The following is a 15,543-nucleotide window of genomic DNA, read 5'->3' as shown; positions in this document are numbered from 1 at the left end:
TTTCTGCCTTTATCGATGCATATTCATCGATTTGCATACTGCCCGCTGGCCACGGGCCAAGTTGGTCAGCTCCCGCCTTCCCCTGCCCCTTCCGCTACCAGTTGACCGTCATCCGCATTGGTGTTGGCCATTATTGTGGCCAGTTTTATGCTGGCAGTGCGTGATACGCTTTTCCTTATCGCAGCCCGTGATTTATATCAGTCGTAAATATATTTGCAATAATCGATCGATCGGTATCCAAATATGAGGCGTGACGACATAATATTTTAATGTTCAGCGAACAGCTCTGCCATATGGCTGCTTCTGCTGCTGGCCGAGCACACACCCAGTGCCCAGGTAGGCGCGCTCCCGCTCTTGCTCACTGCGGCGACGGGCAGCCCGCTCCTCAGCCGTGTGCGTCATGTAGCTCTGGTGCCAATCACGATTGCGTCCCTAAAACAAGAGTTTCCATCGAGTGAGTGGCATCGATTGAGCGACGTTGTGGTCGACGCATTGACTCACCCTGGCGCAGTGCTTCTGCATGAGCTCCTCGTAAATCTGTCGATCCTCGCGTATGTTGTAGCCCACATCCTCGCGGTGGTTGGCCTCTGCCTGGCTGGCTGCAAGCTTCAGGTTCTGTTCGATTTGATCCTGAAGATCGGACAATTGTTTGCGGCGATTGACCTCATTCTGTTGCAGTTCCATTTCCCTCTTCCTCGCGTCATTCTCGGCAGCCACATTCAGGCTAAGGAAGAGACAATGTTGCATCAACATGGCATTAAGGAGCTATCTACCTACGCCTCGGCATAGGCCCGCTGCTCGGCGAGCACTTCCTGGTGGATTTGAGCCTTCTGCTGCTGATCCCTGGCTAGATTCTCGGCCTGACACTGGCCCTCGATTAGGCGGCGCAGCTGCTGCTCATACTGGTCCTGCTGGGCCCGGCTATCGTCCAAACGCTGCCACACCCGTTGCCAGAGGATCTCCACGCAGGCCTGGCGCCGCCTCAGAGCCTGGCGCTCCTCTATCTGCTGGAGCTGTGCCTGCTTGCTCTCCAACAGGATCTGTTTGGTTTGCATGTGGCGATGCGCCTCGGAGTTCTCGCTGCAAGGAGACAGGATTGGATTGGAGTGCAGCAAATGGGGGGCAAGGGAGACTCACATTTCCCGCTGCTGCTGCTTCACTTTCAGCAGCTCCTGCTCAGCCTCCTCCCGCTTCAGACGCTCCATGTGAATCCATTCGTGGCGTTTCCTTTCAGCCTCGTCGGCGCGTGCCTGCAGAAGTGCTGCCACCTCCTCGTCCACCTGCAGCGCCTCGCTGTGGAGCTGCACATAAAGCTGCCCGCGGCGGTCGTCCAAATCCTCTGACCATTCCCGCATTCGCTGTGCCACCTTCCAGCCGATTTGCGATTTGATATTTCGCCGGCTGGTGCGGTTAAGGAATTCGATGGTTTCCATGTCAAAGGATCGCTCTTAATTGATTCAACGCTTTGGAATGTTCAATGTTGTTTAAAAAAACAACTGCCGGAAACCTTGGTTGCATTTTGCCTGCTGCCAAGGACAACGGTAAATCGAAGAAAGTGAAAGTTCAATTCTGGCTAGTGCATTTATATTTATTACATTAAATGATAAATATCTTTTCCTCGTGTATCTTGATCAATTTAAATTCAATTCCTTTAAATGATCTTCGCAATAACTGCCATGTAGAGTGCATGTAGAATTCATGTAATTTGACAGTCGATAACGCACACAATTACATCGATAGGCACACAATCACGTTCCAATCAGAATTGTTCGCCATTGACGGTATAACATCTACTTTTCTATATATTGAATTTATACTTACGGTATATCGGCTAATAATGGCATATTTTTTATCTATCTATTAAATTTCTTATTCCATACAACCTTCCATACGCAGATTTTTTGAATTGTCGCTCTGTCCACTTTGGCGCGCAGCTCTTGTGATTATCCAGTCATAGTATCGATAGCACTTTCTTCCATAAACACATACATTTTGTGCCTCGACCTTTTTTTGTTTAAACCATATTTTATAAACAATCCAATAAAGGGAGTCCTTAAAATCACCACATTATGAAAATTAGATCAGTTAATATGATTAAACTTTGTGTTCAAGTCCGACGGTCCTAGTTAGCTAGTAATATCAAACCGAATATCCAAATCAGGAAATTAGATTTCTGATCATCGTCGACCAGTGGTTATTAAAGTGGTGCTAAGTGGGTTAAGTGTCATCGGTATATTTACAAAATTAGACGGTATTTTTCTTAGGGTCGGTATATTAATCGGTAAATACTGAGCTCCACCTCCGCGTTGGCGCTGTCGCTGTCATCATCGCTGCTGCTCCAAAAAAGACCCAAACCGAATTGTGCCTCTTTTGACCACGCAAACGTCTGTTTTTTGCCTAAAATTCGCGTGGAGTTGGCCAAACTCCGGTGACAGTGGAGTCGGCTGTTGGCAGTGCCTTAAAGAAGTGCAACAAGTGGTTAAACACGCTTTTTAAAACGTTCCCCAGTGCCTTACACCGACATCGTACTCACACCAATATAATTTTACCTGCCCAAATAATCGTGTGTGTGCGTTTGTGTGAAACAACAACAACAAGTTGCTGCTTTCGTCGCAGTTTCCGAGAGAGTGTCTGTTAATTACGCCAAAAATGTTAATTAATGCTTAATTTAATTAACGAAACCCCTGCGAGTGGAGCAAAAGAGCGCGCGTGAGCGAGACGGAGCTAGAGATAGAGATCTGATCAGATCTTTGAGAAAATCCCCAACGCGAGGATCTGTATCGCGTATAACTCATAAGTCTGGTTTTTAAATATAGATTACAAGTGCACTTAAGCAAACAAGCAAGCAACAATCATTAATTGAACAAATAAAACGACTACAGCTACAGGTATGAATAATAATTATAATTGACATTTCGCTTGGCGGGGCGCTCTTTTCTTTCTTTCATATTTTCACATTCTTGCATTCTCTTGCTCTTCCCGCTGTCTGTCTTTCTCTTTTGGCCGTTTCTTTTGCTTTGCATATTTCGAGTGTCATGTAATTTTTTTCCTTTTCATTTTTGCAAAAATATTTTCTTTCATTCGTCGAGTTGGGGGCCGCCCGCTGCACTTGCCATCTCTTTTCACCATTAAGAGCGGCTAGAGCTTCGGTCTAATAAGAGTCTGAAGTTTCTTGTTTGGCCACCAACACCACAGAGCGACCATTGAACACGCACACACACATGCTCACAGCCTAGCTACCTGACACACACGCATACCTACCTGAATGCTTTGGAATGTTGTTGCTGCTTTGTGTTCCCAATACATATCGTTGTCAACGGTTTTTGCTTATCAATAGAATACTCACACAGCCACAGACAATAGGCAGCAGGTTATGATTGGGATTATTAAAAGAGAGAGAGAGAGAGAAGAGCCGGGGAATGCCTCTTGAGAGAGTGGCGGTTGCATGGCATTTTCCATTTCCGCTGCACAATTTCTGTGTCAATCACCTGTTCTGCAGCGCTGGCACTTTTTCGCATGCCTCGCGTTGGCCAGCAACAAATGGAAAGAAAAACATGATATTGCTGGCAGAGATGCCAACGCTAAGTTCCCATAGAAATTCTCATCGGAAATCCGCTAATCCAAGCTAGGCAGACAGCCTTGGTAGCGGTGCAATTCAGCCAACAGAACACTGATTGAATTCGCCGCGCCTGCTCCCCTTGCCATGCTCCAAACAGCTGTTCGAGTTCGCCTGTGTTTATGTTGGCTACGCTCCCAGCAGAGACGCGAGCAGCGCTGCCGTCATTTGTTTGTGGAGCTTCGAGCGGTGCGCAAGGAAAAAAGGATATGCCGCAAGGATAAGGATTTGGCGAGGCTCTGTACGTGTGCCACTCACTGTGTGTGTGTGTGTGTGTGTGTGTGTTTGTGGGTTCAAAATGTGTGGTTTTTCAATTATTCAAGACGCAAACCGAAGAGAAAATAAATTTTATGCCACTACCACCTGCATCCCTGCCAATCCTTCCCACTCCTCTCCAAAGTGCAAGGCTGCCGCTGCCGCTGCAAGGCAATAACATAAAATGCGGTGAGCAACAGCATGTGGAAGAGGGAGGGCGAAAGAGAGCTCAAGTGGCAAAGTGCAAATGTATTAAATAAATAAAAGACGCAAAGAAAATAATAAAAAAAATAGCCGAAAACGAAACGAAACAAAGTCTCAAAAGTCTAATATGTGTCTGCGGTTGTTGTTGTGGTTGCTCTTTCCTTCTTTCTTGTCTTCTATCTGTCTCCTATCCTATTGTTGTTGGTCCGTTTTCTTGGCGCATTGCATAAGTGTTTTCTTTGCCCCTTTCTTACGCTCTTTACCCTTACCTTTCCTTTGCTCAATTGCAGATAAGCAACTCAACTCTACTCAGCGCTACGTGACGTACTATACTTGCTTATCACTAATTCAGGAGATAGCCACAGAGCACAGGAACCACCGACTAGCGACCACCGAGCGACAGGCCCAAGGCCCCAGGCGACCGACGACCGACGACCGACGACAATGGAGTCCATGGAGTACGAGATGGCACGCAATATGACGCTGCTGTTCTTCCTGGAGCGCCTCCTCGACAAGGGGGAGCCCCGCACCGTGCACGATCTCTCGTGCCAGTTCGGCAACAAGGAGTTCACCAAGGAGATGCGGCAAATCGCCGGCGGCAGTCAATCGGGTAAGTGCAGACCCCACAACAAACTACAGTGGAACTCAGCTAAAGTGGAGTTTATTGCATATCATTCATATAGGGATATTCGCTTCAAAAACATAGTTTGCGGCTAGACCCATGATCGGAAGATATGCATTCCTTCGCTGCCCCTCTATCCCCTTGACCACTACAGGTCCCAGCATGAAACATGAAACATGAACCATGAAACTTGTTTGCTGACAACTAATACTGGACATGTCACATTTCTACGGCTATACGAACATTCGATCCAATACAATACACATTCGATACACCTGCGGGCCAATGTTTGTCATTGCCAATGATTGCTTTTGTTGTTGTTGGCGGCCAAGTGCACATGTCATTGCCACTGCCAGAGGGGAGGCAGTGTCTCTGTGTCTCCTTTTCCATCTCTCGACTCGACTGAAGCTGCGCCAATGCACGAAACCGCAAAAACATGCCAATGATTTTTCAGTTTCAGCTTTTTATCGCAGACGCGAAACTGCAATCGATAATGCACGTGTTGTTTGTCGGTTTTGTCTCTCTATTCCATTTCCCCTCTTACGTTGTGCCTGGCTCCTCCCTCCTCTTTCTCTACTATACGCGCTGTGTTTACAAGCGCTCTCAAGGGCCCGCGTGCTTTGGAGGCCTAAAGAACACTACTATACTGTAGTACTCGATATTCCGACTAAACCATACCCGCTAGTCATAAGAGATTTGGACTTCATTCGACTTACTTTGAAAGTGTCGATAGCAGAGTGGACTTTTCGGAGTGATGGAAGCCCTTGAACTCCACGAGTACTGGGTATTCTCCCAAAAACCAATACATACACATGTACTCCACACTCTCCACATTCTATTCCATTGACAAGTCAACACGTGAAGAGCCCCGCGGCCTGCTCTTCATGATATTTATCAAAATGCATGCTTCTGCGAACAGAATCTCCAAGAATAGACACAACAAACATCTTTCGATTTCTAAAGATACATAGGTGCCGTACCACTTGAGGCAAGTTTCTTAAAGAAAAGGTGCAATGCACTTTCCCTTTGCTCTCAGATATTTGTGTGGGCACTCCAAAGATCTATGTATTTTTGATGGAGTGGTAACAAATGTGGTAACAGGAAATGGCAAACAATTGTTTACATTGATCGTATAATCCCTTGTAAACAAGTTGAGAGCTGTAGAGGAATACATAATACCCCGTACGTGTAGGAATTTAAGGGAGAAATTATGTTGTCTGTCCCTTGGCTCGATAACCTGTTCGGATTATGAGCTTTGTAGCTTTGAATTCAGTAAAAAAAACTGTCTTAAACTAGCCGTTTTTAGATACAATAAATACTACAAATAGTTATTCAAGAACATTAACTTTCCCATTCTTTCTGTGGAACCAATTACCTTTCACCATGCATTTCTTCACAGTTCTTTCTTGTAATTGTTTAGCGCCCATAAATGGCGATTGTAGCTCTTTGTTCACACTTTGTGGCTGCATTAATTGCAACAGAGCAAAACAAACATTTAACAAAATGTTTATCGCATTTGCTGATTTCCCACACATGTGCGTGACGTTCCACGGACAAGACCCGCGACAAGACAAATCGTGTCTGCCCCCAAACCAAACCCCAAAGCGAGCAACATTTGCCAAGTAGTTTGGCGCTAAAATACTTTAATCTTTGGCTTAAATGTTGCTTTTACCCCAGAACGCAATAGACGGAAAAAACTCTGGGGGAAATATTCGCGAGACACGCAAATCAGAGCCGAAGAACCAGGGGAAATATTAATGGGGAAATGTCAAGGTTTGGCTTATAAATAGAATAGCGTCAGATATTCGTATCGTATCCTTTGGCTGATGTTTCTAAGTCCCCATCAAATGGGTGATAAGGAGTGCTCTTGGGTCAGTGGAAAACCCAATTTCCCCCATAAACGCCTGTTTACTCTCCTGGGTACGACCTAAAACCCTATAAACATATATTATGCTGCTTCATTTTTGTCAACGTGTTGTTTGTGCAACTTATAAACCGTTAAAGCCGCCAGGGCTTCTGCTGCTGCTGCTGCTGCTGCTGTTGCTTACATCCTATACCCTTGTGTATGCCGCCCTCGCCCCCAATAAACCCATCGACTTCGTTCCATTATGTAGTTTTTGCGGTCTGCCATTGGGTGGGGGGTGGGGAGCATGGAGCATGGCGATGTAGAGACGGAAACGTTGTAATAGAAAAGTGTCGATTACGTGACAAAAATGTTCAATTGAATTTCAATAAAATTGCATGGACATCCCTATCCATTTGTTGCTTCAATAATATATGGCGATGTGTGTGTGAGTGTGTGTGTGTGTGTGTGTGTGAGCCTCCCTTTTGCCTTTCATATGCATATTCCCCATCGAATTGATGAGGGTTTTCGACCAACATTTTTTGGGGAAATTAACGTCAAAAGCTATCTTCTAGCCAGATGAGAGCAACGGTAACAGTAACTTGGACTTCTTTAATTTTCTGTGAGAAATAGCTTTGCCCTCGTTTATCTGGGACTTAAATTTTCACTGCTAATTCAACACCCAGACAACACACTAACGGAAACTGAAGCTTCGATTGTTTTTGTTTTTGTGTGTTCTGCGGTGCAAATCATTTGGACAAACACAAAAACATGTCCATTTAGCTCTCTTTATCGTTTGGCCATTTTAAGCTGTGCCTCCGGCAGAGGAAGGGGCAGCGACAGCGGCAGAGAGCAAAGCCAAACAACGATTTTACTCTGTTTAATTGCCCACACACACACACGCACACGTATGCTCTCCCACATTAGAGATGAGCGCGTGTCGTGGTTGTATGGCACGCACCAAGCATAGTCTAAAATACTGTCCTGAATCATGACCCACCAAGGTAATGTTTTTGCAATCTTGCGACCTACAGAAGTACCTGTAGAAGCGTCTTGAGTCTCGATCTACGTTGTGCGTATTTGTTGGGCCCAGACGAGCCGAACCCGAATAGGTACAGCTCTCTGGACAGTCTCTCTCATGCAAAGACACGTCTTTGAATAGGCACGAAAAAATACACAAATACGAGTTTATTTTGGCATTTTCAGTTAAATATGTTTGGTATATACCGATTTTAGAATTGAATTGTTTTGCTATATTTTAATACTTTAATATATACACCACCTTCAATAGAAATTATGAATATTCAATGAAAATCTTTGAAAAATACGAAAACAATATGCCGTTTCTGTTATTTCTCACGCACGAAGTGGAGATCTACTCATCAGGTGGTGTGGCTTTGGCCCCATCTCTAGCTCGTACACACACGTGCACGCACACACGCACGCACACGCAGGCACGATCTCTACATGCCAAGCCTTAACGGGACTAACGAAGGTTCGTTCGTTCGCAACTATTTTGTTATTTTGGTTTCTGTATTTATTTCTTGTTGAGTAATCGATTTCCAAAACAAAAATATTGTCAAAGTAATCGGAATAAAAACACACAATAACTGCTGTTGAAATGCGCGAAACGAGTATGGATAAGTGAATGATTTGCTGATTGATCTGCGGCCGATGCTTCCGCATGAGACGGAGTCCACGTCCTGCTCTCTGTTACACATTTCAATTTACGCCAACGAACAGGGAGAGAGAGCGAGTGGGAGAGAAACAGAGTGTGTGCTAGAGAGAGACATTGTCGTAAATTTAACGATTTTATGCGAACGGCAGAAAAAAGGGGTGAAGGGAAGGGATAGGACTGGAAATCCTTTAACGCCTTACCGCCAGCCGGTGCTCAATGCTCCATAGCCTCCTCCTTTCGGGCGGCATTGCGTGTCAACATTTGGTGCGTACCGGGGCAGCACCCAAGGCTTTTATGTTATTGTTAACTTTCCCTTCGAGGGAAATTGGTAACTGTTTTCGGGGAGGAGGGGAGGCATTGATTTTTGCTGTTCTTCACAGCTGACATTAATTGCAAAAAGCACAAGAAATGAATTTGCTGTTCATTATATTTTAGGTGAACTTTTGTGCCCATTTTGGCGTCTAATTGATTGAGAACAGAACTGTTTGACTGTCAGGCAGCAGGGGAAAGGGAAAAGCGGCTCTAATGAGCCTATAATGAAGTGCCTATAATGAAGAGGGCAGCAAGCCCTCCGAAAGGGGAAGTACAAGAATTTAGGAGTTAGGAAACCCCCACCACCCAGGCACTGCCATTACACTTGTGTGTCATTCCCCTGCCCCTCCCTCTGAGAGGCATAAAATCTTGAATTTATGGACAGACATAACCCTTTTACGCCCCCCACAATCATGCAACAGGCCTGCGGCTACCTGTGTATTCGCTTACATTCGAATTTACAACATCTCGGGGCCCGAAACTGGGGAAACATTTCCGTTTTCTTCAATAAGCAGAATGTACCATAAATACACATAAATTTATAGCGAGTGTCCTCGGTGCATTTGAAAATTGCCATGGCAAGAAAAGAAAAAAAAAATATAAGAAATGTGTCCAAGTGGGTCGAGCCGTAAAATGTTCCGACCACCCCAGCCGCAGAGTCTCCCCTGCCACCTGCCACCTGCGCTCCACTAAGAGCGCCAAAAATGTTTGTTTGCCAAGAATTGCGGCTAGGCACACAAACAGACAAATATTGGACCAGCCAAGTACTTGGTATAATATTTGGCTGTGGCACTATGGGAAGTACCCAAATATACATATGTATGCACAAAAGTCGTACACGTAGATATGCATATTAGATATTGGGGTTAGAGGTTGTGGCCTTCGATAAATATTAATATTGAAATGTTTTTTGTACAACTTTTATGAACTTCGATTTGTGGCGCGTCAGTTGGTGCGCCCTTCTGCCAGTTGCCACCAATTTCAATTTCTGTAAGTAAACATAAAATTGAATTATGCACATGCTGCCAGGGTCCTCGACCTTAATGCGGTGGGATTTCTCTCAAGAAAATAGCTCGGATTGGGGGTGACTCTTTCCAGCCATTTGTCAGTTTTGTGGCTCATTGGGCAGGGCCCCTTGGACGGGGGCAGGAAAGTGGGTGGAAAATGGAGATGTAAGATGTTTGTTAAGGGATTACGTTCTATTTTGATTGACTCGCCAAATCCGTAGACAATCCCCTTGCATAATGCCCATCCGATTCGATTAATCAGAGCTCGTTTCGGGTTTGTCTCGCCCTGGAGTTGTGCATGCAGGGAGCAGTATGTCAAATGCAATTGAATTAATCTATGCCTAGCATTATAAACAAGTTCCAACAATGAGGCACGCAATGGAGGACCGAGCACCGAGCACCGAGCACCGAGTACCTTCTCTTTGGAGTGGTGCTCTCTGATCTTTCCAGCGCTGCGTGGCGTTTGCCTTGCTGTCACGTCAGATTACGCAAACAATAGCGAATGGTTGTGGAGGCAGAGGGGAAGGCAGAGGTGGAGCTGGGGGATAGAGTCGAGCGGCACTCATCGCTACATTCCTACCTTCATACCGGATGATGATGATGATGGAGCAGGGTTGGGTCGCAACGCGTCCCGTTTTGGGCCTCACAGTGGCAGTCAGTCAGTCAGCAACTATGACCTGATTTATCAAATAAATGGTGCGCTCGGTCGGTTGGCTTGAGTTCACAATACTCTTCTCATTTGGTTGGAGCTACACTTGGAACAAACTATTGAAAGCCCCAATAACTTGCTTTAAAGCACGTCATGCACACGCAATGTATTTTGCCTAAGACTATTCTGATATGCACCAACAGGCCAACATGTTACCTACACCCACATTCTCACAGTGTAGCCCCCTAAAACACACACAATTTGCTATCCTTCGCATACCGTACTTTGTAATTGTAAACTAACTTTATTTGAAGCAACAACTTTTGCCAACTTTTCAAAAACCCCCCCCCCCCCCCCCCCCCCCCACGCAGAGCAACAGGATAGAGACTGAATGAATATTCATTCCTATGCCCATGCACGAGTATTCGTTGATTTGTATTCATATATGGATATGAATTGTAAGTTTGTCATTTGATGATGCGATTACAACAATGTTTTGTTAATTATGGGAATCCAGACATATGTAGTTCCACGATATGAAAGGGGGAAAACTTTATATGCACACAAAAGTTACTCCTTAATGATGGTGCAACTCGAATGCGTGGCTCTCTATAGAGACGAACACCCACTATCACTATCGAACGACTGGGTACCAGGGCACCACGGTACCCGGGAATTAATTAACAACAATAAGTACTTAGTCTTGACGTAATTACTGAGTTGACACATTGAGAGGCCAAGAAAATTAATTAAGTTTGGGCTGCTGGTGCAACACTTTTACTGCTTTAACCACTACACCATTCTTTGCCACTGCCAGACGGGGGCAGAAGCACTAATGGCTCCACCTAATTGTAATTGACATCTCCCTTTGCCCTTTCGTCAGGTCTGAAGAAATTTCTCGCCCAATACCCATCAATATTCCTGGTGGACGGGGACTACGTGCAGGTGAATGCCTACCAGCACAGCAACGCGGACGACGGTGGTGGCGGCGGCAAGCGCGACTACATTCAAGAGGCTAAAGACTACTTCAAGAACAAGATGCTCCAGTACGGGGCCGCTGCAGAGGTGCCGGTGCGGAGTCTGCTCGGCCATCGGTCGCAGGCCTCGCCGCAAGTACGTCACATATCGGGTATGTTGGATATTCAAGAAGTCGTTCCTCTGCCTCCACTTTTCACTTTTCACTCTTTTCCTTTTTGTTTTTTGAAGGTCAACATATCAAGGAGTTCACGGACTTTCTCACCAAGCACACGGACACGTTCAAGGTGATGGATGACTTTGTGATGCTGGTGGGCTGCGAGAATATGACTGATCTGCCGGCCAGGGATCGTCTCCATCTGCCACAGTCGAACATCGATACGCGCGGCACCCAGCAGATGCTCGACTTCTTCGCGCAGTGCATCGAGATTAAGGGGCCGCTGCTGGTGGACCAGCTGTTCCATTTGCTGACCACCAACTTTCCGCAGGATCAGTGGCTGCGCATGTTCAAGACGCCCGGCGACCTGAGCTCCTTCCTAAAGCTCTTCGGCGACTGCTTTCACATTCAGGCCAATCTAGTCACGCTGCTGCAGAAGCCCAAGCTCAGTGACACGCACATCCAGCAGGCCCAGGCCCAGACCAGGGAGCAGTTCAACGCCCTCAACAACAACAACAACATCAACAATGGCAGCAATTCAAATTCAAGCCGCAGGGTGGATGTGGGTGCCGGTGTAGGTGGAGGTGCCTTGAGCTCCGTGCAACAGCGATTGCAGTCTCCGGCTTTGCGCAGCAATGGATGTGCGAGCAGCAACAATAATGTCATTAGCAGCAGCAGTAGCATCAACAACAACAATAGCATAGCATCGCCCAATTTCAAGCTGAACGCACCCGTGTCGAATGTAATTGGGGGGCAGGGGCAGGGGCAGCTGGGGCAGCCCAAGTCGGAGCCGAGCTCTGGCTTCGACAGCTATGTGCCCATGTCGGAGCTGAAGCTGGAGAATCTCTGCGAGAACAACTATCCCGGTGGGAATGTATGCTATGGCCCCATCGGAGGAGGACCCATTCAACAGCAGCAGCCGTTGACGGCGCCGGTGCCTGCCTCTACGAATCCTTCCTCGGAGAGAGTGAACAGCGTCAACCAAACGCTGAAGCAACGCATAAATACTCTGGTCATACGCACGCTGGCGGAGAACCTCGAGAAGGACAAACAGTCGTTGGCCAACCAAAGTTCTCCGCATGCCAGTCCCTTGCATTCCAGCAACTCCCATCCCAACTCCAATTCCAACTCCAGCAGTGCCAATGCGGGCACAGCGAACAATCCCAATACCATCTCCAACTCAAACTCCAGCTCCAACCCACCCACCATCGCCAATCAATCACCTAGTCATAGCTACTTTGTCGGCGACACGTGGAAGATCAAGGTCCTGCAGAACACGACGGTGATAGCCAGTGTGAAGCAGTCGGTGTTCGTCACCGACATCCTTCTCAAGTACGCGGCCAAGAACGAGGGCATTGTGGTCTCCCTCGACTGCGAAGGCATCAATCTCGGGCTGAAGGGCGAAATCACGTTGATTGAAATCGGAACGGCCCGGGGCGAGGCGTTCCTCTTCGATGTGCAGTCCTGCCCTGCCATGGTCACGGATGGTGGCCTGAAGACCGTGCTGGAGCACGAGCAGGTCATCAAGGTCATCCACGACTGTCGCAACGATGCGGCCAATCTGTATCTGCAGTTTGGTATCCTGCTGCGCAACGTGTTCGACACACAGGCGGCGCATGCGATCCTGCAGTACCAGGAGAACGGCAAGCAGGTCTACAAGGCCAAATACATATCGCTCAACTCGCTGTGCGAGCAGTACAATGCACCCTGCAATCCAATCAAGGACCAGCTGAAACAGATATACAGGCGGGACCAGAAGTTCTGGGCCAAGCGGCCGCTCACCCGCGAAATGATGCTGTACGCGGCTGGCGATGTGCTGGTGCTCATCCACGATCAGCTCTTTGGCAGTCTGGCGCGGCAGATCAGGCCAGAGAACAGGCAGCTTTTCTCCGAGCTGTGCACGGAGCAAATCCTTCTGCAGATCAAGCCGAACGAGGTGAAGATTCGCAAGAAGCAGCGCAAGGTTAGCACCGAGGTGTCCGATCTGAAGTTGAAATTGGCGCAGACCAGCAAGAGCATTGTGCTTTCGAACCGTGAGATACGTCTGCTGCGGTGAGTAATCCTTCTGTCTCAATCAATCAATCGATCAAGAGCTAATCGTGGTATACATCATAAACAGTTACATGGATCTGACGGAGGATGAAAAGGAGCGCCTCAAGGGCTACTACAAGGTGGCCAAGAAGCTGGAAAAAATGGAATCTGCCGGCAATCCCAGCAAGTGAGTGCCGAAATAGTTATAAAAGTACACCAAACCAAACTGAACCTTGTTGAATCCTGCAGGGATCAAAGTGACTCTGAAGACGAGGCGGAACCCAATGAAAACGAAATGTTTCCCAGCTTGGACTCTGTACCATCGGACAATTCCCTCTCGGGCACCTTTTCGCCGCGCTTCAGCTCTGAGCCACCCAGCCTGACGGAATCCATGCAGATGCTGGAGGAAATACTGCAGAACAAGTCAATGGATCGCATTGCGCGAATTGATAAGCTAGAGGCCATACTGACGACAGCCACCTCGTTGCCATGCGATCAGGTGAGCATCCGTCACAGCTCCCATCGTATTTGTAAACTAATTTAAAACATTTCTAATTTCTTTCATACAGATACTGGCTTCCAATTCGATTCAGGAACAGTTGGGTTCGAGCATTGCGACCACAGATAATTTGCAAATCATACGCGAAAAGTCCAGAAAGTGAGTGTCTCTTAGCGGAGAACATCAGGCTAATTCACAAACTCTAATTCTCTTGAACTCTATCTCAACAGCAATAGGAATTGCAATTGCCAAGGAGAGCGCAGTGTCACGCCCATTCTGAGAACGACGGACAGGCGGGTGGTGAAGCTGGTGGATGCCGAATCGCAGACCCTGAGCACCGGCGACGTCGTCATCACCAAGATATTCTTCCAGGACGAGCATGAGCGGGCCAAGGAGACGGCAATGCTTAGCAGCTCGCCCACGAAGCGTGTGGCATCCACATAAACAACGTGTCAATCTTCGAACCATGATTCCTAACAATCAAAGCAAAGCGCAGACATATTACGTATTATTATTTTTCTGTTTTTAACTGTTGCGAGACTCGAGGAGAAGACGAAGAGAAAGACAAAGACAAAGGGCGGTGTCCCGAGCACCCACTATCGACTATCGATTATGCAATAATAACTTTTATGGGTATATCCAATTGAGAAGCAATATATTTTGTGCCTAAATGTTGAACATTGCAATAACAATAATATATATGAGTATGATTTACCAATTGTAAATTAATGGCCTCCCAAACGAGCTACTGTACGAATCGCACTTCTCAGCGGTGACCCCATCCCATCCCATTCCAGAGCGGAGTGGGGTCTGAGGTCTGAGAATCCGTGTTGCATTCGATGAGACAGATGAAAGGTGGATAGATGGGTAGGTCTCAGATTGTTTTGTTTTTGTTCATTATGACCCTAAATCAGCGCCAAACAATCAATGAAAATGTATGTGTAAATGTGACATAGAAAGCTTTGCGATGTATTAGCGAAATGATTAATGATTATTATAATCTGCGTTGGACCAATGTGTATTAAATCGAGATGAAATAATTCAAATGCAGCTTTGTAGAGGTTTCCTAATATGTATCTTTGTCGCCATATCAGAAGTGAACTTATTGTATTTTAACCATAATTAATTCTTTATAAACCCAAACTAAACTAAACGTTTATTCAACTCAATTTTAGTTTAACCAAACAATCTTATTAATTAATTAACAAAAAGCAATTCTGTAATCAATCTAAGTACATACATAAATGAGAGTTAATTGTAAAGGAAAGCATATTGAAATTGTACGATTATAAATGATATTTCTAATTGAATAAAACGTGTATATACAAAAATATATTTAACGAAATATTAATATTAATATTATTATTAAGAAATATTATTCAATTTCCACCACTCCGCCCCACGGGGCTACTCAGTGAATTTACACAAGAAAATTGGTTGGTGGGGGCGAGGGAAGGGGTTTTTTATTCAACGACATCAAGAGGTTTTAAACATTGATTATTGAATATTGATATATAAGTATATATATGTATAGATATTGAAATTTGTGTGTTGTTTGTGTAAATACATTTATGTTTGTGTTCAGTTTATGTTGGTATAAGTATGTCTGATTCTTTCATTTTAATTCTTATTGATTATTCGTATAGTATAGGGAGTTTTCCCAATTAAAATCTAGTTTTATTTTATTTTATTTTA

At 45.9% G+C, this 15,543-nt stretch overlaps 2 protein-coding genes across 2 annotated transcripts; one reads left to right on the top strand and one right to left on the bottom strand.

The window, feature by feature from the left end:
- Positions 1-273: 273 nt before the first annotated feature.
- LOC6592893 (golgin subfamily A member 6-like protein 7) lies at positions 274-1,433 on the bottom strand. The gene is made up of 4 exons (XM_002018176.1): positions 1,138-1,433; positions 778-1,080; positions 502-724; positions 274-432 (listed from the first exon to the last, which is right to left on the bottom strand). The coding sequence occupies exons 1-4, from the start codon at positions 1,431-1,433 to the stop codon at positions 274-276; spliced, it is 981 nt and encodes a 326-aa protein (XP_002018212.1).
- An 895-nt stretch (positions 1,434-2,328) lies between these two features.
- LOC6592894 lies at positions 2,329-15,181 on the top strand. The gene is made up of 8 exons (XM_026985193.1): positions 2,329-2,888; positions 4,366-4,685; positions 11,070-11,315; positions 11,393-13,370; positions 13,438-13,536; positions 13,599-13,848; positions 13,919-14,007; positions 14,079-15,181. The coding sequence occupies exons 2-8, from the start codon at positions 4,520-4,522 to the stop codon at positions 14,290-14,292; spliced, it is 3,042 nt and encodes a 1,013-aa protein (XP_026840994.1). The 5' UTR covers positions 2,329-2,888; positions 4,366-4,519; the 3' UTR covers positions 14,293-15,181.
- The last annotated feature ends 362 nt before the right edge of the window (positions 15,182-15,543 follow it).

The sequence above is a fragment of the Drosophila persimilis genome, unplaced genomic scaffold, assembly GCF_003286085.1.
Source record: "Drosophila persimilis strain 14011-0111.01,24,50 unplaced genomic scaffold, DperRS2 tig00000002-arrow-pilon, whole genome shotgun sequence".
NCBI lineage: Eukaryota > Metazoa > Arthropoda > Insecta > Diptera > Drosophilidae > Drosophila > Drosophila persimilis.
Note: the sequence above shows the minus strand (reverse complement) of the source record. Positions and strands in the feature narration are given on the sequence as shown.

What these genes read in the sequence shown, in the direction of transcription:
- LOC6592894 (XM_026985193.1), top strand. Translation starts at nt 4,520, where the DNA reads ATGGAGTCCATGGAGTACGAGATGGCACGCAATATGACGCTGCTGTTC. An exon ending in CGTGAGATACGTCTGCTGCG is followed by an intron (nt 13,371 to 13,437) that starts GTGAGTAATCCT and finishes CATCATAAACAG; the next exon opens with TTACATGGATCTGACGGAGG. An exon ending in ATACGCGAAAAGTCCAGAAA is followed by an intron (nt 14,008 to 14,078) that starts GTGAGTGTCTCT and finishes CTATCTCAACAG; the next exon opens with CAATAGGAATTGCAATTGCC.
- LOC6592893 (XM_002018176.1), bottom strand. Translation starts at nt 1,433, where the DNA reads ATGGAAACCATCGAATTCCTTAACCGCACCAGCCGGCGAAATATCAAA. An exon ending in AAGCAGCAGCAGCGGGAAAT is followed by an intron (nt 1,081 to 1,137) that starts GTGAGTCTCCCT and finishes GTCTCCTTGCAG; the next exon opens with CGAGAACTCCGAGGCGCATC. An exon ending in CAGCGGGCCTATGCCGAGGC is followed by an intron (nt 725 to 777) that starts GTAGGTAGATAG and finishes TCTCTTCCTTAG; the next exon opens with CCTGAATGTGGCTGCCGAGA.